The 27,654-nt window shown below is 35.5% G+C and overlaps 1 protein-coding gene across 1 annotated transcript; it reads right to left on the bottom strand.

The window, feature by feature from the left end:
- Window positions 1-1,498: 1,498 nt before the first annotated feature.
- LOC149791198 (uncharacterized) lies at window positions 1,499-21,520 on the bottom strand. Its single transcript, XM_089969648.1, is given in 11 exon segments — window positions 1,499-4,347; window positions 4,350-4,386; window positions 4,937-5,014; window positions 5,772-5,884; window positions 7,727-7,819; window positions 8,663-8,781; window positions 10,243-10,334; window positions 12,837-12,900; window positions 15,527-15,610; window positions 16,092-16,195; window positions 21,313-21,520. Coding segments are annotated over 11 exon segments (1,017 nt in total). The 5' UTR covers window positions 21,460-21,520; the 3' UTR covers window positions 1,499-4,261.
- Between the last annotated feature and the right edge of the window lie 6,134 nt (window positions 21,521-27,654).

The following is a 27,654-nucleotide window of genomic DNA, read 5'->3' on the forward strand; positions in this document are numbered from 1 at the left end:
GGTCTCCACTGTAATGAACACAGGTTAAATATGTATGATTTAAGCACTAGTGAATGAAAGCAATCTAGTACACTGCTGCTTGTAGTCATTTTGATTCAAGAAATTTTGAAATGCTAACGGTATACTTGTGTTCTCTTGGCATCAGAGCCAGTTTGAAAAACACCAAGATAAAATACAGATCAATACATAGGAAAATAATATGGTTCAAAATCCTTTGAATTTTCTGTGTACAATGCATAGAATGTTGGCATTGTACCTGTAAAGTACACTTTTCTTTTAAAGGTAATTAACCACTCGGGTGGTAAAAGTGGCTGGAGCATCTGCCTTGAATGCAGGAGGTCATGGGTTCAAACCTCCGCTAATGAATGCCAAAGACTTGTAACAATAGTACAAGCAGCTGCCTCACTTTGGTGCTCAGTATTAAGAGGTTAGAGTTAGGACTGGTTGGCCTGGTGTCAGGATAATGTAACTGGGTGGGACATGATGCTACATGTCTGCGGCATCGTGCCCCAAGTGCTAGACATCACTATAAACTCCCACATTGCAGTCCTCTTAGCGATAGGACTTGAATGTTAAAGCTACATTAAAAATCTAAATTCCACATCGCACACTGTGTACAAGATTTTGAATAAAATTTACACATTCCCTAAATTGATTAGTCGTCAAAAGATAATGGCTCATGCTAATACTTCATAAAAAATATGTAACCTCCCTTTATAAATCTCCCCCCCCCCCCCAGGTTGTACATGTGCAATAACAAATGGAGTATGGTGCTTTCCTGCTGTCTGTATGCCAGATCCGTTTCAGTATAATGCTACAAAATAAACTGGATCTGTAGCCACTGTGTTTTACAGTCGTCTTCATGTTTTTTTATCTAGTCCACTTTAATTGGAAGCTAGCAGTCACCTTTCTGATGATGGTGGTCGTTAGTTTTGGTTCATGATTTTTTTATTGTGGATTTAAACAGATTTGTTTCTTATTTGCGACTGGGACAATCATACATAGTTTACAAAGAAACTATAGTTTTTTTGTTGTTTTTTTTTGTCCCTGTATTCACACTCGATCATAACGTAAAACCTTGTTCCTATATCCACCCCATTCCCCATTGCTGAGAGCATGCTGAATAATACTGTGCTAACTCTTATTTTTCCCAATATTTGTATTGCAGACTTGAAGTTAATGTATATTATTTATTTATGTTTACATGCTGTGTGTATGAGGGCAGTTTCATTTAAACATAGAAGGTATCCAGGATCGTATCCAGGATTGCACTTTTAAAAAAATATATACCCATGTACACTTATTATTCAGAGTTCATATGACCATGACGGTAAATTTAAAATCACATCCATGGATGACTAATCCATATTAAATGTGCCTTCTGTGGCTCCCAAGTATATTTTACGGGAACAATCTTGAGGTTATGTTTCAACAAAAGATCTCCATGAACATCTGATGCAGGCTGGAAAATTCTGTGGACTATAACAGAACACTTGAAGAAATAAATCGCTCTTTATTTGTTCCAAAGTATATAATATGTCAAGAAAAAAGAATTCATCAATAAACACCAAGAGTATCGTATATACTCATAATTGAAGTCCAAGTGCAAACTGCACAGACCCAGACCTGCTGGTACATTATGCGCTGGCAGATTTGTGTCTCTGTTGATGCATTGTGCTATGGTAGATCAGGATCTTTTGTTGTTTGTAATTTGACTTGCAGTACGTATGGTATAAACAAAAGCCGGAGTACTTGCATCATGAAGAAAATGACGATTTAAATTGATGTGGAGAGGATACAAAGATTTATCAAGCTTTCAAAAACAAGAGGTAGTTGATTGATACATTATGGCACATGCAAAGTTGCTGTGAATGAAAGATGATGAAAATACTGTGCATCATGATGTGAAGTATACCACAAAAATGAATATCATACTGCTAAAAACATGTTTAGGCCCATACTGGCTGATTATGTTACCTACCACTACTACTAAAAACAAGTTGAGGCCCATATTGGCTGATAATGTTACCTACCAGTACTGCTAAAAACTAGTTAAGGCCCATACTGGCTGATAATGTTACCTACCAGTACTGCTAAAAACTAGTTAAGGCCCATACTGGCTGATAATGTTACCTACCAGTACTGCTAAAAACTAGTTAAGGCCCATATTGGCTGATAATGTTACCTACCAGTACTGCTAAAAAACAAGTTAAGGCCCATACTGGCTGATAATGTTACCTACCAGTGCTGCTACTGACAGGACTACAAAATATCTGATGCCTGCAGGAACTTGTTGTACGTTTGACAGGAACTTCTTGTATGTTTGGCTCGCAGTGTCCCTAATGAACCTTATTAACAACAGGGCACTACACATCATCGTGACTAAATTCTTAGCGAGATGAAAATGGAGCATGGGTTGCATAATGGCTAAAATAATGTAAAATTAAGAAAAAACTTTTTGGTAGCGATATACTAGGAAAAGGTGAATGGATTGAATTGCTCAGTGCTATAACCGGACACAAGAGTGAGAAAGGCAAGTCTCATCATGATGCTTGTGTGTTGTAAGAGTATTTACATGGTTGTTTTGTAAAAATAAAAATAAATAAATTGTGATATATATAAAAACTATAAAACAAAATCATACAAGGTAAATTGTAGAGGTGATTATTGGAAACAGAAGTTGGAGGCAATATCATTTTCAGTTCATGTTCTCTAGACTCCATGTAGAGTGTTTTTCACAAAGAATACATCTGTAAAATTCGTAACATTGTCTACAAAACTGATAGTGGAGACATATTCAAGTTGCTTCAACGGTGCTGCTTTCAAAGGCAAGACATAAGCATGGTGGATTTTTTGTGGTCCAGCAACACAGATATGGTTAAGTTCCATGGCAATGAAGTCCTTGCAAAAGGACACACAACAGTATCCATCCCAGGCTGATCCGATTGGTAGGAAAACCATCAGCAATTCATTTACAAGTCTTACACAACCAAGCCACCACAGAACCTGGCAATGACTGGATTTCTTGCTTCATGTGTAATGGACTAAATGCTGGTTATTAATATGACCACTGTTGAATTGACCAGTTAGAATCCCAACACTAAACTAGGGGTGGGGGACTTATTTTTAAAAATATATTTGTATTTTGTAAAATATTTTTTAATTTTTTAAAGCAGTATTGCATTTTTTTTAAAGCAATATTGCATTTCTTTCTAATGAAGCTACTCCATTTCAAAGGGTTTAATTATTCAATTTTTTTTCATGTTATTGAAGTTATTAACTTTTGAAAATTCAAAATTTCCCAATATGGGATAATGCTACAACAAAATAACGGGTAGTGTTGTTGTTAAGCTTCAAGTGATAATGAAGGAAACTACATCATTGCAAGTTATCATACTTGAAAGAAAGTAATACCAGTAATTAACAAACACATTTTAAAACGTACAAATGTAGTACAGTTAGGACAATATGCGTATACATGGCAATGACTATATAAATGTATGCATCACATTATGCACAAAGTAAGCCTTCTGAGACTTCTGTACCAAACATTTAATGCATATATTTGTGTAAAAGTCTCAAATATAAAAATCTTTTTAACTCATTCAGCTATTAGCACCTCAACTGATCTCTCGACTATTCCGTCATATTTCTGTCTTGCTTATTTTCCAACGGCTTTTGACCAAATGGCTTTGTCATGTGCTCTTAAAAATTTTGTTTACATGCATCCAAACTTTACAGGGAATATCTGAATGTGCAGTTCTTTATATATATATATATATAATTTAAAAAAAACCATATGTCATTAATTGCTAACATAAATACATACCAAAATTATCAAATTAAATAGCGACTTATTTGTATTATTTAATTAAAGAAACAAATAATTAAATACTTCATATCAGGAACTTTTAAGCTATTTTAGTTCAAAGTTGCTATTAATTTATTCCTCTAGGCAAGAGCTGCTAGCCCTCATCCCACCCTGGCTGGTACATACATTACATAACGTTATGTAATTAGTTGCTGTAGGCATGAGCTAATACCCACCCACCCCTGGCTGGTACCTCTTTAAGTGATGTTTAGTGAGATGCCTCGTATGCCATTCATAATAAAATATCCGCTGTGTTCTATGGACATGTGCTTATATCTGATATGGCAGAAAGATGGATCCTGGCAGAACTTTATCAATATGATAATGTTCTCTCGCTGTCCTTTCGATGGATTCTGGTACAACCTTGTCTACAACAAAAATAACGTTCTCTCAGCGTCCAGGCTTGTATGGATTATAAGTCTTCGGATCTAGTGATGCCAGCGTGTGGTTGACGATGCGATGATGAGCCTCGTCGCTCGAATGGCAAGAATTACATCTTTCATTGATGAATCGGGCTGAAAAAATTAAAAGGAAACGTATGCATGTATCTAGCCGCATTTTATGGAACCTCGGCACAATAGTAACTAAAGATACGAGTTTGAAAAGTGTAATAATGAGCTGCACAGATATTACGAAGATAGTATAAAGTACAATAACATAATGTAAAGCACTGAAGATCTTAAATTTCTGCAAATAAAAGGAAAGAATTTGAATTGCAATATCTACATTTATAAATTTTGGTTTTCTTTTTTTTCCTATTTTTTTTTTGTTACATGTAGGTTATTTTCTATATTTTGTATGGGAACCATGAGTGGTGATTGCTGTACAAATCGACCCTTAATCTCCTGATTTTAAAACACAAACAGTAAATAAGAAGACAGGTGTTGCCATGGAGGAGGTGTAAAATCCGGACATGTTGCCGACTCCAAACAGATACAGTATGTACAAGATACACAACAGCTACACACATTTTTAGGCTTTTAGTACATTGGTGCCAGGTCAGCAGTGGTATAAGTGCCTTACAAAAGAAACACAAAAATAAATGTTTAAAAAACAATATCTTACTGCTAAATTCCAGTAACGTAGAGCAACCTCTGGGGCTGGTTTAACTTTCCATATTCCTAATGTACCATGTTCAATGTCCTGATTACAATAAAGAAAAGACGAATAAAATGTTTGAAAATTACCAAATACAAAGATCTGGCTTGTATAACCTTTAACATTATTATGAACCCCATTTCCATCATGAAATTTGATTATTTGAACTAGATACATTTTTTTAAATTATGTAATAGCAAGATGTTGCATTGGACATTTAATCAATTGGCACCCAAACTACTCAGGATCTTAAACCTGAGATCATAAAATCAAGATTCTGATCCCATCAAAATCAACTGGATTTGTTTATCCACGAAACTGTAATTTAAAAAAAGGATCCTAATGTAAAACTGAAAGGTAATAAGGTCAAGTCTGCAAACTTTTATGTTTGACAATAAAGGTGTCTCTATGTTTAATTCAAAGGTGATTAGGTACAGCTTACAGTTTCATTGTCACATGATCAATAGCTGACTTATTTGGCCATTATATTTTCCCAAATTGCTTAAATACTATAGGTACAAAGCATAAAAGAGTTCCAACAGGTACTTTTAAGATTAATTTTGGGGTAAAAACTTTGATGAAATACTCTTTATACAAAATGTATGATCTGTACCCTGATGTTAACATTATTTTTATATTAGTAACTTTAGGTGTGTAGAACAAATGGTGACAGTTCACCTTTGTGCAGCATGCTGGCAATGAATGGTTATCTGATGGAAGCATTTCTTGAGAGCCCTATAAAAGTGAAACTGCTGTATTGCAGAATGTTACATTTAAGGAGAATACAAAATATTTTATTTACCTCTAGACATTTTGTGTATGTTTTGACAGCCTCCTCCTCAAGGTACCCCACAAATCTGTGACAAAATCGTGGCGAGACCAGGTAAGCAGCACTGAACACTGTCACAAATACACCTGTAAATTAAATAGTGCTGTTTAATGTTGTATGGATGGTGCAATTCAATGATAGCAGGGCACCTCAGACAAGATCGAGGGATTATTTTTCATCCTAAATGTCTGTTAAGCCAAATAACACTTTACTGCACACGTCACAATAATAGAAAAGTTTGAAATATCAATATCTGTAAAAAAAAAAAGAAACTGTACCATTTAAATTTTTCACAGAATTTGTTAAAGAATCAGTTTGCAAATTTAAAATCTGTTTCTGAAATCTGTTTAATTCTTGGAGTCCAGTTCACATTTTTGTTCTAAATTGTCACATGTCTGTGAACTGGCTGGATTCAAGTACAACACCCCATATCTCTTACTGCAACACTCTTGTGAAGTAATTCTGTTGTATGTACAGATGCATAACATGCAAATCTAAGAATATTGTTGATAAATTGCATGTGAACAGTAGTTTCAACATTTGTTAGATCACATTAGAACAATGAACTTAATTAGCACACATTTTGATGCAACCCATCTCATTAAAATGTAACAAATTCTGATGCAACCCATCTCATTTAAATGTAACAAATTCTGATGCAACCAATCTCTTTCAAATGTAACACAAATTCTGTTGCAACCAATCTCTTTCAAATGTAACACAAATTCTGATGCAACCAATCTCATTTAAATGTAACACAAATTCTGTTGCAACCAATCTCTTTCAAATGTAACGCAAATTCTGATGCAACCGATCTCATTTAAATGTAACACAAATTCTGATGCAACCAATCTCTTTCAAATGTAACACAAATTCTGATGCAACCGATCTCATTTAAATGTAACACAAATTCTGATGCAACCCATATCTTGCAAATATAACCCTCGTGATTTGATGAAGTGTATAAATCTTTGAAATAGTATTTTGGTTGGGTATAGTTTGGTTGGTTTGTTTTGGCAATGACACACAAAAAGTTGTAAAGTGCTGAGGTAAATGGAGTAAAGTGCCTCGCTGTGAAACACACCATGGTAACAAACCCGACTCGTCAGAATGTACTATTCAAACCGGACTCATCTGAATGTACCATTCAACCCTGACTCGTCCGAATGTACTATTCAAACCCGACTCATCACAATGTACTATTCCACCTGACTCGTTACAATGTACTATTCAAACCCAACTCATCAGAACGTTCTATTCAAACCTGACTCATTAGAATGTACTATTCAACCTGACTCGTCAGAAAGTACTATTTAAACAAGTGATCCTTCAAATCTTCCTAAAGTTTTATTTTATTTACATTGCTAGAACTTTTAATCAGCATCGTACAGCACTGTGCAGTCATACCATCTAACCTAACTAAATATTTTTTTAACTTGTGTGGGACACAAGGGAAACAAATTTCTAACAATTTTGTCCTGACCATGTGCATGCATTTTATCATTTCAGTTTAAGTAAAAATCCAACACTTCAATACATGTACCTATTTTTCTTATAATACTCAGCTTGGCAGTATTTGTTTACATGAAAGCAAATCACAAATCTGAATACCATCAGAATACGTCCAATTCTATTGAATCATTTATCAATGGCTGCTGAAAGCCCTTGATGGTCATTCTTTTAGCCATTTCAAGCAATAAATATAGTCTGTGATTTGCAGGTGCTTTATGCAAAGGCCGAGTCTGTTTTTTATTTTCACACTGCACTTTTTACTAACACAACTACAGTATATAAGTTTAACTGACATGCATTTATAAGCCATTCTATTCAGTTAGTCATATCCAAGTAAATGCCAGACAACTGGAAGATATATGGAAGTTAGAATATGTAGATATATGTATTTGAAAGACGGAACTAATTTGCTTTACCTTGTGTTACAATGACTGATGTCCTGAACAGCCAGCTTGGTTCCTTGAGCTGCATGGCTGTCATCAGATGCATTCTCTCATTCTCTGCTTCTTCTGCAAATACATCACAATTCTGGCTTTACAGACTTTGAATTCCTTCTGTTTTTCATGGACATCAAAATGGTACTGATATATTACACAACGCACCCACAAATTATTCTTTGTTGGGTCTTTTGATCTATGGTTTGTAAATTGCATAAAATCTGCAAACCCGTTTGAAAATTTTAGATGAAAAAATGTAAAGCATTATGGTAGGCCATTTGTCAATATATATTCCCATTTAAACTTATAAAACTTTACATGTAAAATTACATTAAAGAACTAAACTGTATTATTTCATTCAAACGTTGCTAGAAGAAATTAGTGACATGTAAAAACATATTACGTCAACATTTTTTAATTATTCCAGAATGTGTTAAATATTGTCATATTTAAACAAAACATTACTATATTTTCTCCCAAATGTTTTGCTGACTTCTGCTTCCTTATTTATTCAAAATGAAACATTTATTTCCTTCCTAGCCGAGGTCATTTTTTTCATAATTTAAAACCATAAAACCTGTCTTGAAAGACCACTGCTATGTGAGACTACCTCTCTTGAGAGACCACATTCACAATGCACAGATTTATTGATTATATAGTGTTATGACCTTTTATGAGTGATCACCTGTCTTGAGAGACCATATGTTTTTTGCAGAAGGGGTAGTCTTTCAAGGCAGTTCTTCTGTAACAGGTAATATGTGATGTGTAGAGGATCATAAACAATACCATTTGTCTCCCAGTAAATGGCAGACATGTATGTCAAACAAATAATCCCTCTCCTGAAGATAACATAAATCTTTACCCATCACTTGAAATTTTGTTTTGGTCTAGTCGATGACTATTTCTATAACACACCTAACAATGTGTGGATCCATCCATAGTCTCTCTGTAATCTCCTCAGAGAGTGGAGATGTCGTGTCATGGCTGCAACCATCCCAGGTACTCCAGCAACGGTCTCCAGGAAACAGATGCGCCTGAAAATAAAGTTATCCTTCAACAGCATTGTCTGCAAATTAGATGACTTTAAATGATGCTACAACTTAACGAATCTTTGCTGTAGCAAATTTGATGATGTTATCAAAATACCATGAAACAGTCAAATATATCTCCATGATTACTTTTAAATACTTGTATTCTAAAATTGTGCTCCTTCTGTTCTTTATATTCCATGTAATAATGTAATCACAGTTATAGTAATGTGACTTGAAATACCAAAAATGGTATTTATTAATTCAAAAGCTTATAGGACAGAATTAACTCATAAGTACATAGAGTTAAGTGATAAAACGGTGCACAACTAAAGATGGGTCAAATTTGCCTTCGGTAGAGTAATGGCCCCTGTACACTCATCACCAGTGACAAGTAAATATATGTTCTTCAAAGTGATAAAACCAAGCATTTTTAGATGAATGTTATTCTTGTTTCAAAATGAACAAATAACCCGTCAAAACATAAAACAATCTGTCTCCAAAAATAAACTAATTACAAATAAAAGTCCATGAGCAAGAACTAACGTTATTTGTGAATACAAGCTGCAGAAGATGAATCACCTAAATAAAACTTATTTATGTAAATATTGTAGCTTCCCATGGATCAGTGGTTCTTACTGGTCTTTTCCCAGGTTCTTCCCCCACTGGATGTGCTGGTTGCAATGTATGGCACCGACTTGTATCAAATGTAAGTAACAGATTTTCTGTTGGAGTTTACTTTGTACTTCTCATGTTTGCTATTATGCAAGTGTCCCGACAGGCATTTGCTATAGTAAACAGGTCAAGAAATTATGTCACGGTTCAGTCCTTTGACCTATTATCCTTATTCTGAGCTTAAATTATAAATATTTCTTCCAAAGTTGAAACATATTAAAAGAATAATTAAAGAATATATCTATATATATATATATATATATATATATATATATATATATATATATATATATATATAATGATTTATCACATGAGCAATGTCATTGATGAGATATTGTGCAGTGTAGTGGATTTTACATTGCACTCATCCCATGTGTAGTAATTGTTAGTAGTTGTTACAATGAACTAATCCCATGGGAAATAGTGCAGTGTAGTGGTTTTTACAGTGTACTCGTCACATGGGATCTAGTGCAGTGTAGTGTTTTTTTTACAGTGCACTCATCCCATGGGATATAGAGCAGTGTAGTGATTTTTTACAGTGCACTCATCTCATGGGATATAGTGCAGTGTAGTGGTTTTTAAACTCCACTCATCCCATGGAACAAGCAGATCACAAACATTTTTTCTCATCCTGTAAGCACTGGAGGCATCCTGTACTAAAAAGATGAGACTGTCTTGATGTCAAGAGAAAATTTGTTTAGTAAAGAGAAATGAGAAAAATGTATAAAATTGTGAGGAATGGGGAAAATTTTAGCAAATTATCTCCTGTTACCTATGCATTTCATCACTTACAGCAGCCATTTATGTTCATTCCTCTCCCCTCTGCTGAAACCTGAGATTCTATCAAAGGTTTTTCTCATCAACTGCACAGAGAAGTAAGCCATCTGAAAACAAAAAAGTCATTTTCATATATTTGCTGGGCTAAAATACAAAAAATTCCACAATTTCGTAAAGTTATATTTAACATTTAAATGTCAAAACATTACTCCGACTGCATATCAGGTTCTATGATGTTTGCTTAAGACAATGGACTTTGTAGACCCTGATATGCCAGCACATTATGTGATAGCAGGCAGTATGCGGACTGAAAATCAAGAGTCTGAGGGTCTACGCCATTTGCAGCATGGAACCAGTCGCCACATGGTACAAGTTGCCACAAGTGCATGATCATTATTTATACAATACTTTGTACAATTATGTTTTCAACTAGCCGCAGGAATGTAACAAACAAAAAACTGCATAGATATCGGAAAAATCAACAGTTGTGCAGTAACTGGTTCCATACAACTGTTAGTGCGGACCCTCTAGATGACATTTAGTCTAACACAAGGTTAGTATTACCTTTTTTTGCAAGGTTTTTTCAAGGTTCACAATCTTGTTTTTCAAGGTGGATTATTACATTATTTTAAAGGATACATAAATGAAACTATGTAGACACAAGTTAAAATTTACCATTACTCCGTACGAGGTACATTTCTTGCAAACAAGAAATCAATAGTATGATCTTTGATATCATTCCCATTAATATTAAACATTCTACTTCGGGCTTTAGAATAAGGTAGTCACTGAACAAAGTTCATTTTACTCTGTCTACACTAAACTATTTGCAACGTCCACAATATTTTAGAGTAAATTTTTCAGTTCTTGTAGCTTGTCATCAAGCTGCTTTTCAAAAGCTCTAAGTTTAGCGATTTTGTCCTTTTCACTTTTCTTCAAATTATTTTGATGTCATGATAAAGGAAATTTTTCTATGGATCTTTGCTTTCAATGCATAGTCATCAGCAGCAGCTGTCATTGTCTCAATGTCTTTTTCGGTACCTTCCTTTCTTCTTCACTCATCCCCATAAACAAAAAAAGTAAAGATATTTGTTTTTTATATTATCGCTTATTTAAAAACAGCATATTGATATTTTAAACTATTTCATATTAATATTTCTCTCAGCTGTATTCTATATTTTTAGACTTATTGTGTTCATTGCAATTATTGTCTGTCCTAATTCCACTCAATCCAAAATTAAGACTAAACACAGTTTCGATTTTAAAACTTGAATCTCTGTGTTCACAGACATACCTCTTTCGTCAAAAATGATTTCATGCTGAAGGCTTCTTGTTTTGCCTTTATTAAGCTCCATTACAACAGCTTGGGTGTTTTCTCAGCTGTATGTGACTGAGGAGCACTCTCTCCCATTCTGGCATAATTTGCATTTTGCAAAGCTCTGAGAAAGATCTCATAATCCAAGCTTTATATTTTTCTTCATCTAGCCACCAAAATTGGAATCAGCAGCCAGCCATCTCGAAGCAAATGATTCAAATTTAAACCACTGCTACATCTGGGCTTCGTACAATCAGAAGTTCAAAATGTATGACTGTGCAGTGGCCAGTTGTGGAAAAATTCTCGTTCTGGTACAAACTTAGCCAGAGACTGGTTTTTTTTCTTGCTTTTTTCCCCTTTTCTTTTTATTTAATTCTGTACAATGAAAACTATTTATTAATTCCTTTTGGTTTCATGAAAATCAAGGCTTTTCAAGGTACCCAGATAATATTTTGAATTTTCAAGGTTTTTCCAATGCCTTGAGGGAACAATTCATTTTTCAAGGTTTTCAAGGTCACCTACAGACCTTGCTAACACTGTGGTCACCTTTTGTTGCTCTTGAGCTAAAATTGTAACTTTGCTATTGTGGACCAAACGGATAGCAACAACTTTTTGGCAGTTGGCTGACATCAAGGTGCATAGGTTATGTGGCTTTTTCTTCGATATGATGGAACAATATTTAACAAGTCTTTAAAATTGTTGTTCACAGCAACAATGATTCCATAAAAATCTGTACCCCATGAGTTAAGGGAAGTTGCAGCTAACGATATATCCTACATCATTTTTTTTTTAAATGATTGCCAATAAATAATAACAATAACTATAATAAAGAAAGGTACCATGTCACTAACTGGCCATAAAATTACACGCCTATAAATAACCCAGTATTAAAAAGTCATTAGATTTGAAGATCAAAAACTCCTGTCAAAAACACAAAAGAAACGACTGGAGTATGAAAGCATGACAGTTTTTTCAGTATGACATTATTGGAATTTCACTTGTTTTCCAGAAAACCTCCATTGCAGCAGATCATGCATTATAGATTTCCAAGATTTTATTGACTTAATTTCTTTTGAAAAATCATTCTTGGGTTAATAAAATTGTGCAAGAAAACAGCTTTTGCTTTTCTTTATTTATGTTCAATCTCTCCTGCAGTTAAAAGCATCAGAAAAATGTGATGTTGTATCAATGTCAAATTGCAATGTTATTTTGAATTGAATAGTAAGTGTTCATTTTACAAATGTGGACTACAGTAATACAAAGAAATCTATCAACTTATTTATTATACACTTACACGATCAACAATGCCCTCTGGTGGCTTATGAGTAATCGTCACCGCTGCCATCTCCTGTGCTGTCCTATAAAACAAGAAACCACGGTACAAGTTGGTAGATATCTATTTTTGGCATTCATAGCACACTCCAGTTTTAGCCAGCATACTACATAAACTGTACCAAGGATTTTATTACCATTTTTTTAAGTCTGGCAATGGTAGTCCTACAAAGTATGATGTCTAATTTGATATTGACATTGTTTGGGTTGACATCTTACCACCAAAATAAATGGTGTTGTTTAGCATGTTCCTTGCTAGACTGATGGGGGAATTATAGGCCAAATTTTCTGGAATATTTTATGCACTCTGACAGCACATTTGACACTTTTCCACAAAATAAGTCTAATTGCTTTCGTAGGACTATACTTACTCTTACATCTTTTTCCTGATTAATGGATTCAGATTCTAACACAAGCAAGTGGATTGGATGCATTTTCAAGTTCAAATGACATACATTTCAGCTGGTTCAAATGCAATGGGAGCCGAAGTTAGTTAAATGAGAGATAAATTTCTTTACTGAAATGAAGCCATCTAATTACTTTCATCAACATTATAATGTTTTCCTTCATTTATCACACACTCTGATGTAAGCTATGGATAGCACGTATGCCAACCGCAGATATAAAATCTGAGCACAGCTAACCCCGCAGAAAAGAAAAAATATATGAGCCAAAGCTTTCTTAATGTCGGTCCTACTCCCCGTGCAAACTTATATTCAAGTCTATTCTAGTTATCCTAGGAAATTCTGTCGGTCCTACACCCCATGCATAATGCAAACTTATATTTAAGTCTGATCTAGTTATCCTAGGAAATTCTGTCGGTCCTACGCCCCATGCATAATACAAACTTATATTCAAGTCTAATCTAGTTATGCTAGGAAATTCTGCATCATCACTTCTAATCTTGATGGTGTTAAGCAGGACCCAAAACAAGGTGCTAGCATGACTGGTATTAGTGACCCAACTGCTAGTGCTAGTGTGACTGGTATTAGTGACCCAACTGCTAGTGATAGCATGACTGGTATTAGTGACCCAGCTGCTAGTGATAGCGTGACTGGTATTAGTGACCCAACTGCTAGTGCTAGTGTGACTGGTATTAGTGACCCAACTGCTAGTGATAGCATGACTGGTATTAGTGACCCAGCTGCTAGTGCTAGCGTGACTGGTATTAGTGACCCAACTGCTAGTGCTACTGTGACTGGTATTAGTGACCCACCTGCTAGTGCTAGCGTGACTTGTATTAGTGACCCAACTGCTAGTGCTAGAGTGACAGGTATTAGTGACCCAACTGGATATCTCATTGAGTACATATGCAACTAAAAACAGATGTGGGAGTGAGAGAGTTTCATAATGCCTTTATCATCCATGTTTTTTCTCTTGATTTTTTACATAAATGAAACCTATTTTCTGAATGGCAGAGATATAAAAATTTGTTGTGCTTCGATCAGAGCTCAGACATGTCACTAATTCTTGGAGCTGCTCCATTCAAATTGGAGGAGCTAACATGTCTACCCTTGGACAAGTTTGTGTGCTAAAATGGAAATTTGAGCAACAAAAGTTAAACAATACTCTGTGTCTTTTAACCATCTAAGTGCAGCTTGTTTTAATCCATAAAACAGGTGGAGTCAATTTTTTGTAAAGCTGGATGCATTTTGTAAAAAAGTTATTCAGCAAACAAAACAATCCAAAGCAGTAAACTTCTTTAATTTTCCATTAAATAAACACAGTGAATACAAGTTTGCATTTATTATTACTTCTTTCTCATGTTTTACACAGCAAAAGAAATTTAGGATATATCTAACTTGTTTTTTGAATCTCCAAACCAGCTTGTCTTGAAAACTTAAACTGTAGATAATGTGAATTTGTAACTTTTATTAGTTTATCTGTTAATAATTCTGGCATCTTTAGATATTTCATAATTTTGTTTCGTATGTAAAAATATTTATTTTTATCTTTGGAAGTGTCCACCTTCAGGAAGATTTTAGGAATATTTAACTTTTATATTTTAACAACCATTTTAAGATCTTTGTCTTGAATAACTACACATTTTCATTTATATGGAGGGGCTTATCCTTCTAAATGTTTGGGCACATATTTCCTTTTATCCTTTTAAAACACTAATTGGCACAATATAACCTGGAGTTTGCTGACAGCCTGTTAAACCCTGTACATACATACAGTTCATCTAAAATGTGAATTTTCAAAGAACTAAGAAAATATGCAGATTTATGGAACTAGGAATGGGACTGAAATTATGATCCAAACTACAAGTACAGACTCAGAAATGTTAGAAACAATTTCGTTATTACGAAGATGACACAGAAATACATTTCGAATAGTCATCATCAAAAAGTTTCTAACATGTTTTAAAATTAAAAATAATCTTACAATTACAAAGCTATTTTTGACCATTTAACTATCTCTTTTTACAGGTCAGGTCTCAGTTTGCAAAAACCCCCACAAAAAAACAAGTCCTCTAGTACAGGACAGAGACACATGGATTGTCAAGTCCTCCATTAAAGGACTGAGACACATGGATACATAGATTGTCAAGTCCTCCATTACAGGACTGAGTCAGATGGACACAGATATTGTTGGGGAGTTTTTAATTTTTATCATAGAGAGCTTTTACAAAGAAAACTGTGTAGATACCATATTGGGTGTGGCAGAACATTTACTCCCATGGGTGGGACCTCATCATCTGTTTTAGCTAAATCAGTTCTCTGTCTTGCTGTCCTGAAAGTACATGTACACAAATAGGTAAACTGTTGATGACAAGTAACCAGCAGCGGTATTTTTAAAACCACAAGTGTGTGTGTGTGTGTGTGTGTGTGTTATAAGCCATACTAAATAAATATCAAAAAAGCATATTGGTTTCTGAAGATCACCAGATTTTATCAATATATATGTACAATGTAATCAAAACATAAGCAAACAGTAAACATTTTGATGTAGAGAATCTGCATACAGATAAAGAAAGAGAAATGAATTAGATTTTGTTCCATAATTTAGAACAATGGACATTGCTCCTGGCTTATAGTGTGCCAATGAGATGAGAGTTATAATGCTGTACAAAACAATAGTCCTCTAAACTCATTTCCATGATGCAATATACAAGTATATGTAACTGTAATATTCTAATACGTCTTAACCTCTCAACTGGACCATGTGTGTCACTGTGACCTAAATATTCTGCTCTAAATATCTGCTATCTTACCTGAAGTGTTCTAGACGCCCAGGATCTGGTACAGTGTCAAATTTTCCTGCCTTTATGTCTCTAACGGCATTATCCACGTCAGTTTTTGTGGCAGCATGTCGCGTCTAAAAATAGAAAGAATGCTTTTATAAAAATTATCAGCATTTGCCTGTGTGAAATTACTGAAATAGATGAGCTTTAATTATATCCAAATCAGCACTGACACCAGTGTTCAAGACACACACACACACAGACATATATATAAGATGAGGTCCAAAGCAACACTGATGCAAAAACAACAGCTCATCTTCATTAGAAATCATAGACTAAAATTAAAGAACGAGTTAATCTATTTGTCTAGGAAGCAGGGAGATTCTTCTCACAACACAAACCATGTAGCTAAGTTACACTGTAAAGTCCTGTAAGTAGGGATGCTTCTCACAACACAGATCAACAGATGCATTACAGTGTAGGTCCTGGAAGCAGGAATGCTTCTCACAAAGCATATCAACAGCTGTGTTACACTGTTCGTGCAATTAATTTGCATGGTAACAATGAGATATATATAATATAGGTAATACCAGCTTAGTCTGAAATTTATGGGGTTTTATCACATATAATCATTCTCTCAGTTAATATTCAAAACCCTTGAAGTCTTGGTTAAAACTACTATTATATGCAAGCATAATTGACTCTAGTCGTACATGGACCTTTACATACTGGTTGAATTTAAATGGACCCTTATGTACTAGTTGAATTTAAATGGACCCTTATGTACTGGTTGAATTTAAATGGACCCTTATGTACTGGTTGAATTTCACCAACATCACTAAATTTCAGTATTTCCTGCTTATTTAATCATTTGTATGTTAATACTGCATGCCCACTGCTGATTGGCTAGGAACCAGGCTAGGGAAGATGATCCTTTGCAAAAAGTAGGGTGAGTTTGAAATTTGGAGTAAAAAGGGACAACAACAAAAAAATGATGGATCCAACAATAAAAAATTTAAAAAGGTCAGCAATCTGGTCATGAGTGTGATATCTTTTATGCAGCATCTGTGGTTGGATGCACCAGGAAGTTTTTTAAAAAGTGTCCTTCCCCATTACAGGTTAAAATAAAAATAATCCCTGGGGGACATTGTGTTAAGCTATCGATACATCTAATAGTCTGAATATACTACACAAACTTATTCCCATTATTGCATCATACAAATTATAGAACAGTCAGAATAATGGAAGACTGACAAACAGGATAAGTCAGAATAATGGAAGACTGACAAACAGGACAAGTCAGAATAATGGAAGACTGGCTAACAGGACAAGTCAGAATAATGGAAGACTGACAAACTGGACAAGTCAGAATAATGGAAGACTGGCTAACAGGACAAGTCAGAATAATGGAAGACTGGCTAACAGGACAAGTCAGAATAATGGAAGACTGGCTAACAGGACAAAGTCAGAATAATGGAAGACTGACAAACTGGACAAGTCAGAATAATGAAAGACTGGCTAACAGGACAAAGTCAGAATAATGGAAGACTGACAAACTGGACAAGTCAGAATAATGGAAGACTGGCTAACAGGACAAGTCAGAATAATGGAAGACTGGCTAACAGGACAAAGTCAGAATAATGGAAGACTGACAAACAGGACAAGTCAGAATAATGGAAGACTGGCTAACAGGACAAAGTCAGAATAATGGAAGACTGACAAACAGGACAAGTCAGAATAATGGAAGACTGGCTAACAGGACAAATTCAGAATAATGGAAGACTGACAAACTGGACAAGTCAGAATAATGGAAGACTGGTAAACAGGACAAGTTATCTACCCTTTTAAAAGAAAAGGTTAGTGTAATTTGAAACTGCTTGTCTGGATCTGCACACACGCCTTCTTAACACTAAAGCTCCTCTTTTGCCATTCATGACAGAGATTTCAAACCGTGACATGATTTGGTGCAATTTGCACATGTGCACAATGATTTTATAATTTTATATCTCTTACAGGCAGGGCTTGAGGGGAGGTTGAGGATGAAGACATGGGGATGGCATACATAAAATTAAAAGGACTCCATAATGCGGAGGCCAGGGATTACATATTTTGCATAAACTTGGAAGCTAAATAAGAATTAACAAATTTTCAAACTATATCTTTGCCAAAGCCTTTTTGCAATATTTAGTGTCTATAATTTGCTGTGATCTGGTTTTAAATATTTTAAAGACAGCTGAAGGTTATAAAATTTTAAAAAATTTTAAAAGTAAATTATTTACAGGTGAAACATTTCTGACATTGGTAGGTAATATTCTGCATCAATATTTTATTAATACAGATAGTGAAAAATCTGAGTATTTACCTTCATTTTACAAATTAACTTCCTGTCATTTTTCATTTAACTTCATTAAAGTCTTTATTATTTGTCCAGAAATGCCAAACAAAGTGGCACAAGCCATATACATTTACATCTTTCCTTGCAAAATTATGTTTTAAAAAGTGATATATTACTTCTGCATCACAACCTACCTATGACAAAAGATATACTGGGTATAATTCAAAACAAAAAAATGTACACTATCTGACGTCTAAACCCTGTACAATAAGTTAGACCACCATGTTGGTGGCAGTAGTCATCAAAGTGCATTGTAAATGTCTAAAGCCTGTACAGTACGTTAGACTGCTATGTTGGTGGCAATAGTCATCAAAGTGCATTGTAAATGTCTAAAGCCTGTACAGTACGTTAGACTGCTATGTTGGTGGCAGTAGTCATCAAAGTGCATTGTAAATGTCTAAAGCCTGTACAGTAAGTTAGACTGTTGTGTTGGTGGCAGTAGTCATCAAAGTGCATTGTAAATGTCTAAAGCCTGTACAATAAGTTAGACTGCTATGTTGGTGGAAGTATTCATCAAAGTGCATTGTAAATGTCTAAAGCCTGTACAATAAGTTAGACTGCTATGTTGGTGGAAGTATTCATCAAAGTGCATTGTAAATATCTAAAGCCTGTACAGTAAGTTAGACTGTTGTGTTGGTGGCAGTAGTCATCAAAGTGCACTGTAAATGTCTAAAGCCTGTACAATAAGTTAGACTGCTATGTTGGTGGCAGTAGTCATCAAAGTGCATTGTAAATGTCTAAAGCCTGTACAATAAGTTAGACTGCTATGTTGGTGGCAGTAGTCATCAAAGTGCATTGTAAATGTCTAAAGCCTGTACAATAAGTTAGACTGCTATGTTGGTGGTAGGAGTCATCAAAGTGCATTGTAAAATCAGCTGTATCTTAAGTGTACGGATCTGTGCAAAAAATTAGTGTAAGTAAATTACCATACTGTACCATATTGTGTAAGCAAATTACCATACTGTGTAAGTAAATTACCATAGTGTGTAAGTAAATTACCATACTGTGTAAGTAAATTACCATACTGTATCATACTGTGTAAGTAAATTACCATACTGTATCATACTGTGTAAGTAAATTACCATACTGTGTAAGTAAATTACCATACTGTATCATACTGTGTAAGTAAATTACCATACTGTGTAAGTAAATTTTCATACTGTGTAAGTAAATTACCATACTGTATTATACTGTGTAAGTAAATTACCATACTGTGTAAGTAAATTACCATACTGTATCATATTGTGTAAGTAAATTACCATACTGTATCATACTGTGTAAGTAAATTACCATACTGTATCATACTGTGTAAGTAAATTACCATACTGTATCATACTGTGTAAGTAAATTACCATATTGTGTAAGTAAATTACCATACTGTATCATATTGTGTAAGTAAATTACCATACTGTGTAAGTAAATTGCCATACTGTGTAAGTAAATTACCATCCTGTGTAAGTAAATTATCATACTGCAAACTGCCAACAGATCAATAATAGTCATATCTTACAGGATATTAACTGATATCAGATCGTGTTCACAGGTGTTAGACGCGAGCTTAGATTTTTTTTTAAACAAGTAATATTCTGAAGGGGAAAAAAAATCATACTGAATGACAAAATTACCTCCGATTACCCCCATGACCCGTTCTGAAATTCTCCCAACACACAGTGTATGGAGGAATTCATCTATCTCCAATTGATAATAAAATTTTTGTGCTATGGCACAACCAAAAAACTTAAAGCAAAGAATGACCCCCACCACCATGTGTGGGAAACCCTTGTATTGAAATCAAGCAAACAATACCTAAAACCCATACCCCTATATGCTATGGCATATATTCCTATAACATACACACTACATGCATACACAAACAATAATACATCTCAGACAGTTATTATTTTTGTGGGTAAAGTAGATAGGAAGAAAACTTATAGATTTGGACTAGATAAGCCGTCTGGTCATTTAGCATACAAAACATTATACATACATACATATAAAAAATAAAAAATATAGAATATATATATATAAAAAATATAGAAAAAATTATTAATATTACAAATAACACAATACGGACAGAAAGACTCTGGCAAAGTCACTTCAAATAATCAAAATAACTTTAAAAGGGGAAGGAAATTAACCCAGGGCCGTAACTAGCCTTTGGGTTAATAATACAACCCCAATCCGAAGTAACTGGTGGAAATCAGGCCCATTGTCAGCCCGGACAAAGGGAAGAAAGTACACCTTTTAACTTCATGGGATAATATAACTCAGATTTGATGGATAAAAAAATATAAAAACCCTGCAAAAATATTTTAACGCATTATTGTTTTCTAACAACTACACTTAACAGACCTCAGGGAAGGGCGGGGAAAACTCACACCAAATACACTTTTAGAAAAACAGGGCGTCATTTCTATGCTCTAACCAGCCATACATGCTGGGATGGGGCTAAGGAATGTCAACGAAGACATAGGACTACTTGGTCTGTCATAGAGTATGACCGACTCGGTCCTTAGCCAGAACCAGTCATGGGTAGTCTGAGTTAATTTTGTAACTCGGTATGATTGGTGGCTTTTTTTGTTTTTTTGCCTTCAGTCTGAAGTTCACGTTATTGCTTCTTTTTTTTAACATTAAGTTCGTGTTTTCTTTTTCTTAATGTTTTATTTATTTATTTTTTATTTTATCCTACTCTATAAAATAAAGACTTGATTACATTGAAGGTACAATCCTGTAAAAAAAAAAAAAAAAATCGTTGCTGTTATATAATCAAGACTTACTTAATTCTACAGAGTCCACGATCAAAGGAAAAGCAAAAACAATCACTACCAGAAACGTTAAGTTCCTGTGACGTACCTGGATGAGAGCGAACCCTACAGATGTTTGTACATGCCCCGATTGTACATGGTGCACTCTAGACAACACACGACTAATCCCGCCGGATGACAAGACAGCCTTGCATTGGTGATGCAAACTTCTGCAAACAGTGCTGATAGTCTCCATTGTTTAAATACCTGAATCAGTCACTAGGTTTATGTAATATTTTCAATCCTACCTATTGTATTTATACTTACCACTCGTCTGTACTTGTATATATAGCGACCACACAATCACCACACATGCGTACTGACAGTGTAAAACTCACGGATTTCCTCATAGACTGTTGATGTATTTATAGTAACATTCTCACGGTGAGCATCGATTTCATAAGTGTCCTTCCAAAAACGTGATCTAAAGAATATTAGTCATGTCTAGCAAAATGATGAAACTGCAATGCAGATTTCATCACTGGAAAACAGCATGTTATCTAATTATCAGTATGTAAGTATGTAATCCAAAATGACGTTTTCTCATAAAAATATATCAAATAGGAATTTTTTTAAAATAAAAAAGTTGCTTTATTCATTGTTTCGATCGATTAAGCAATCGATTTAACATAAAAGACCCAATTTCGGGAAGGGCACATGGGGCATACGCTTGCCGTGGGGGTTGGGGTTGGTGTGTTGGGTTTAAAAATACCAACGTGCAAGATATAAATATATCCCTTTGATTTTAAATCGCCCCCCCCCCCCCCCACAAAAAAAAAATATATTTATGTGGACGCCCAGCGGCACACATTTACGTAGGCTGTGTGTATTGTGACCGGGTGAGATTTCAAAACAACTGCTGCATGACACTATTCTCTCCTCTCTCTCTCTCTCTCTCTGGCAGTAGAAGATTAAATGAAATGGGAAAAAAGCTCCACTCTCCAAAAAGTATTCCATCTGTTCTGCATTACGTTACAAATCACAGTTTCATCTAACCTCTCACCCTTCCCACCCCATTTTAGATATTTTATCGTTTATTTTGGGGTTCTTCCCACCCCCTTTTAGATACTTTAACATTTGTGTTGGGGTGTAGGGGCTCCTCTTCCCACCCCATTTTAGATATTTGGACATTTATGTTTAGGCGTAGGGGCCCTACTTCCCACCCCAATTTAGATATTTGGACATTTAAGTTGGGTCATAGGGGCACTATTTTCCACCCCATTTTAGATATTTGGATATGTATGTTGGGGCGTAGAGGTCCTACTTCCCACCCGATTTTAGATATTTTAACATTTATGTTGGGGCTTAGGGGCCCTTCTTCCTACCCCATTTTAGATATTTTGAGATTTATGTTGAGGCGTATGGGCCCTACTTCCCACACCATTTTATATATTTTGACAGTTAAGTTGGGTCGTGGGGGCCCTACTTCCCACCCCATTTTAGACCGTATGACATTTATGTTGGAGCGTAGGGGCACTATTTCGCACCCAATTTTAGATATTTGGACATTTATGTTGAGCGTAGGGGCCCTACTTCCCATCCCATTTCAGATATTTTGGGAATTATGTTGTGTTGTATGGATACCCCACCAAAAACGTCAAAATATAAAAAATGGGGTGAAGAGGGCCAGAGGAAACTCAGACTATTATTTTACATACCTTAGCGAGAAACTCCAAACTCCAACCGTTATCCCATCTATCTCTATCTTCCAAACTTGGACACCTTTAATGGATTATAATCCTCTCTGGATCTGCCCTTCAAGAGTTGTGTATATAGCTTCTAAAGTTGTAACAGAACTTGAAATTTTTTTCAGTTGCATTTCGGTAAAAGTGGATCTTTTTATACCTGTTTTATATATCCTTCAAGGGTAAAAGATTATTAGGAACCTTACGATGACAGAATAAACTATCTCAATTTTTATTTCCAAGAACATCAAAACTATATGTAGTTACTTACAGCCACGTTCTCAAAGAAATAAAACCCCTCCTCATTCAGAATAAAATAAAATTTATTTCCGCCACCAGTCTGCAAAGTGACTTCAAATTTTTCACTTTGCAGAAAATATACATGGAGATTGTCAGTCTCTATATGGGTGACTGTCCTCGTAACGTATCGGTCCATTCGTTGCATGTGCCGAAAGTAATGTAAAATTACACTACAGTGAACAAAGCAATCACAATTCAGTCAAAATTTAGAGACCGGTGAAGATGGCGCGCAAAAGATATGGTCTGTTTCAAGATACTATTTTGCTGATCTCAAAAACCATCATAAAATACAAAGAATCATACTCTTTTCAATTTAAGCATAAAGATGTCACTGTATTATCTAGTAGTTGCGCTGGCGTACCGAATAGGGGGCAATGGGCGGCACTTATATAGGGGCGGCAAAAGGGAAAAACGAAAGGAAAAGAAAAGGAAAAATAAAGAGGGGGGTAAAGGAGGGTAATATTTTGCAAATTTGGTGATGCCGTCCTTGATAACTAACAAGGTTATAGCTAAATAAAATAAGCGTCAGAGGGGGGCATCTCGGTCCATCGCCCCGGGCGTCATTTTAGCTCCGTTCCCCTGAGAGTATTTGCCATTATTCACTGCAATTTTATATAAATGGTATATAAACAGACTGTATCGTCTAAGACGTCAAATCAAGAAATGCCAACCTCGTTCTTTGTCTACATAATTGACCTGACCACGGAAAATATTTGTTTCTTTCTAATTCATTAACATTTGTTTTTGTTGCAATGTTTGTTAATTACATTTTTAAGTATGATATTGCTGAGGACGTTGAGCTTAAACTGGGGTCTGTAACACTTTTTCTTTAGATATTATTCTTTGATATATTATCTGGCTGAACTTCAAACGATGTCAGTTATTAAAAAATATAACAGAGAGAAGTGGTCTGTAGTTTATTAATGAGGGTCGTAATGTGTACGACTGGGGGTCATAAGGGACTAAACATTACGTAGCAATTTACATGTGAGGGCAATTTGGTCATACGGGAAATCGTATTTGAAAACTGTCCATAGGTTGACACGAGAAGTTACCATGAGAACGGTTTTTTTTATAGGTCAAACGGGAATTTAACAGAAAATTGTATGTGATAAACTGTACTATCCAACACTCTACTTTGTGATTATTATCCAACATCCATTGTTCTAGCACTATCCAGTACCTATTTTTTGAATACTATCGAAGTCCCATTATTTCAGCACTAAGCAATTCACCTATTTTATTACTATCCAGCACCCAGTTTTTTATATACTGTTCAACACACCAACCTTTTTGCTACCGTTCGCACCCCGTACATATTATCCAACATGTAGTGACAAAAAAAGTCCTACACTTACTATTGAACAAAAAGGTTAGGAGTGCTCACACACATTACCCTTACATACACACAAACATTCTGTCATGCAAATGGGGGCTAGGGTGTAAAGATGGGGGTTGGGGTCGAAATACACATGCAATATCACACACAAGCAATCAAAGGTAGGAGAGTTTGTAGACACACCATGCCCACAAACATACTATCATACCTAACGGGAATTGTGGAGTTTTAGTTTGGTTGTGAGCACAGACACTGACTTAGATATACACAAAAATATAACAAAACATATTTTTGTCAATAATTCTGAGTTATATCTTTCTTGCTTAGATATATTGGTAGTCCAAGTGTACGTTCATCCAGGTCCTAGGTCCGCATGCATCATATCTTCTCCATATATCCCTATCCAAGACATGTTCTCCATATATCTCTATCCAAGGGAGTGATGGAGACAGGAAGAGTTAGAAAAAATTGCCTCTCTTTTTTTATCCTCTACTCCACTACCAATGGCTGGGCGTCTCTCTGGTTGTGGTTGTTGTTGCTGATGCAGCCCTGTATCCCAATCTTATTCAGTGCCTCAGTGTCTGTGTGTGTGTGTGTGTGTGTTGCTCCTTCGTTGCTGTTCTGTTTCCATATCCCAGTCTTGAGTCTGGGAGGCCATACTTCTCTTCCACTTTTGCAATGGTCGTGGAGCCCTCACCACTGGTCTCACGACGCAGTAAGACTGCATTTGTGGCACTCTAAGATGAGTGTCATTGGATGTCTTTGTTATTTGAACAAAACGTCTTCTCTGTTGTTTCCTCTTTATTTGTTACCACTTCAGCTTGTTTCCTACATCTTCATCCTACAGCATTGAGATGAAAATTGTTTAGAGAATTTAAAATAGGTTAAGTTCCTCATGAACAATATCCTGTCTGTCTGAAGTTCCTTGACTTGATCCAAGAGGCGTCCAGCATACTCTAAGTGCGCTAAAGTCCGTCTTTGTTTTCCGATCCTATTTCCGCTCGTTCTGGTTTTCTTTGTCGAGTCGACGATGCGTGGCAAGATTGGTGAACGTACCGCTCTTTATGTGAGAAGCACGAACCTGAAAAATAATATCCCTCACATTTGAGACGTGGAAGTCAAAGAAAATATTACAAATGAAAAGATTGACAGAGAGAATGTGAAAGAGCATGTTCATATTTCTATTTTAGCATCGTTTTTATAGAGTACTCGAGATCTAAACAAGTCACTAAATTTTATAAAGAAAATCCAAGACTGTGTTAATGAAGAAAATGCATACAATATTACCTGCACACAATGGAATATGATCCTTGTACGTTCACATTACTGAATTGAATGCATACTTCTCTTCTCCTAATGTCAGAAGAGGTAATCCATTAAAATCAAATCTTTCCACTATGTGATCTTTGGGAAAGTTGACGGCAACCTAATGGGTTGCTGGGTGATGACATAGGCCTGCATGTCTTTAGGTTTTCGATGAGGAAGTTCATCTTTAGCACACACTATTGGATTCCAAGAATCTGTGTACGAACTGAATGAAGTTTCCGGGTAGTCATTCTTTTGACAGGTACTGTTAAGTCGTTAGTTCTCACTTGATTTTTCCTTGAAAATATCTGTCAAGTAAGTCGACGAAGGAGGAGTCTAGGTACTCTGTTAACATCCATAAAATATCATATGGCTAGGCTGTAAGTCTTTCTTTTTTTTATTTTGTTCAGCCAAGTGAAGAGCAAAAGAGGAGACTAAATGTTGTTGTTGTTGTTGTTAAGACCAGCTTGACAACGTGACAGCATTCGTATATTGTTTACTTGTGGTTTATGACTGCTGTTGTTGTTCTGGATATAAGACAGCTTTTCACCTATTTATTTAGGTTCACTTGCCATTCGGTTTTTGTTTTTCTTTCTTCTTCTTCTAATAATGTGAGAAGCACGAACATGAAAGAAACAAGATGGCCGCTATAGCTTAACCGGCTTGAAGCAGCTGTTCCGTTTTTTATAGCCGTTTTCATGATATTTGTGCTTGTTGCCTGTTTTCATCTACGTTATTGTGTTCATTATGTATTGGCTGTTAAATTCGTATGTGTTTCTTCATCTCCTTGTTTTGGAAATGAGAACAATTAGACTTTTTCTCAGCTGTCTTGTTCCAAGGTTTTTGAACAAACCGCCATCACATGATACTCGCCAGTCAACCTGTTTATGGTACGATGGACCCTCATTAATTGCTTTAAATGATCACTCTTTGGCTCTCCACACTACATTGTACTCTAGACTAAACGAACTGGGACTACATTCATCATTACCTAAATGTAAACAGAAGCGAAAAAAGAAACGTTGTTTCAAAGCTGGCCGGTGTAGAACAGGAAGAAGAATTCCAATTATCTCCCTTATTTCGGCTCAACAATTTAAAAAGAAATCGACCGTTAATTTAGATAACTTAATTCAAATCCCTATTAATTCGTCAACCTTTGTGTAAACTATCCAGGAGATACCTCTGCGTATTGCATTATTCAATGCCCAGTCAGTAGGACCACCGGAAAAGCGCACAGAAATAGTTAATTTTATCAACGACCAGAATATTGACCTCTTTTTCCTGACAGAAACATGGCTAAAAACATCAGGCGATGAGCCCAAGTGTGCGGATCTAACACTCACTGGTTACTCCATCAAGTCGTTCCCCCGTAATTCTCGCGTAGGTGGAATTGCTGTCATCACAAAGAACTCCATGATAAAACGTCTTAACCACACCACAACATTTAATTTCGACCACACATCGTTTGAACTAGTCCAAACCACACTCACACTGGAGCAAAGGTCAGTCCATTTTTTCTGCCTATATCCCCCTCCTCCTAGTAGAAAAAACAAGCTGGCTGAATCTCTCTTTTTGGAGCAGTTTCCGAATGTACTGGACTATAGAAATTCGATAGGTGGCAACCTGGTTATTCTTGGAGATTTCAACTTTCACTCTGACTATCCCGGAAACCCAAATACATCAAAACTCATAGATTCCATTAATGTTTTCAGCCGGAAACAGTTAACCAACCCACCCATAAACACGGTCACATTTTAGACTG

This window comes from Sinohyriopsis cumingii, chromosome 9, assembly GCF_028554795.1.
Source record: "Sinohyriopsis cumingii isolate HCF-2022 chromosome 9, ASM2855479v2, whole genome shotgun sequence".
NCBI lineage: Eukaryota > Metazoa > Mollusca > Bivalvia > Unionida > Unionidae > Sinohyriopsis > Sinohyriopsis cumingii.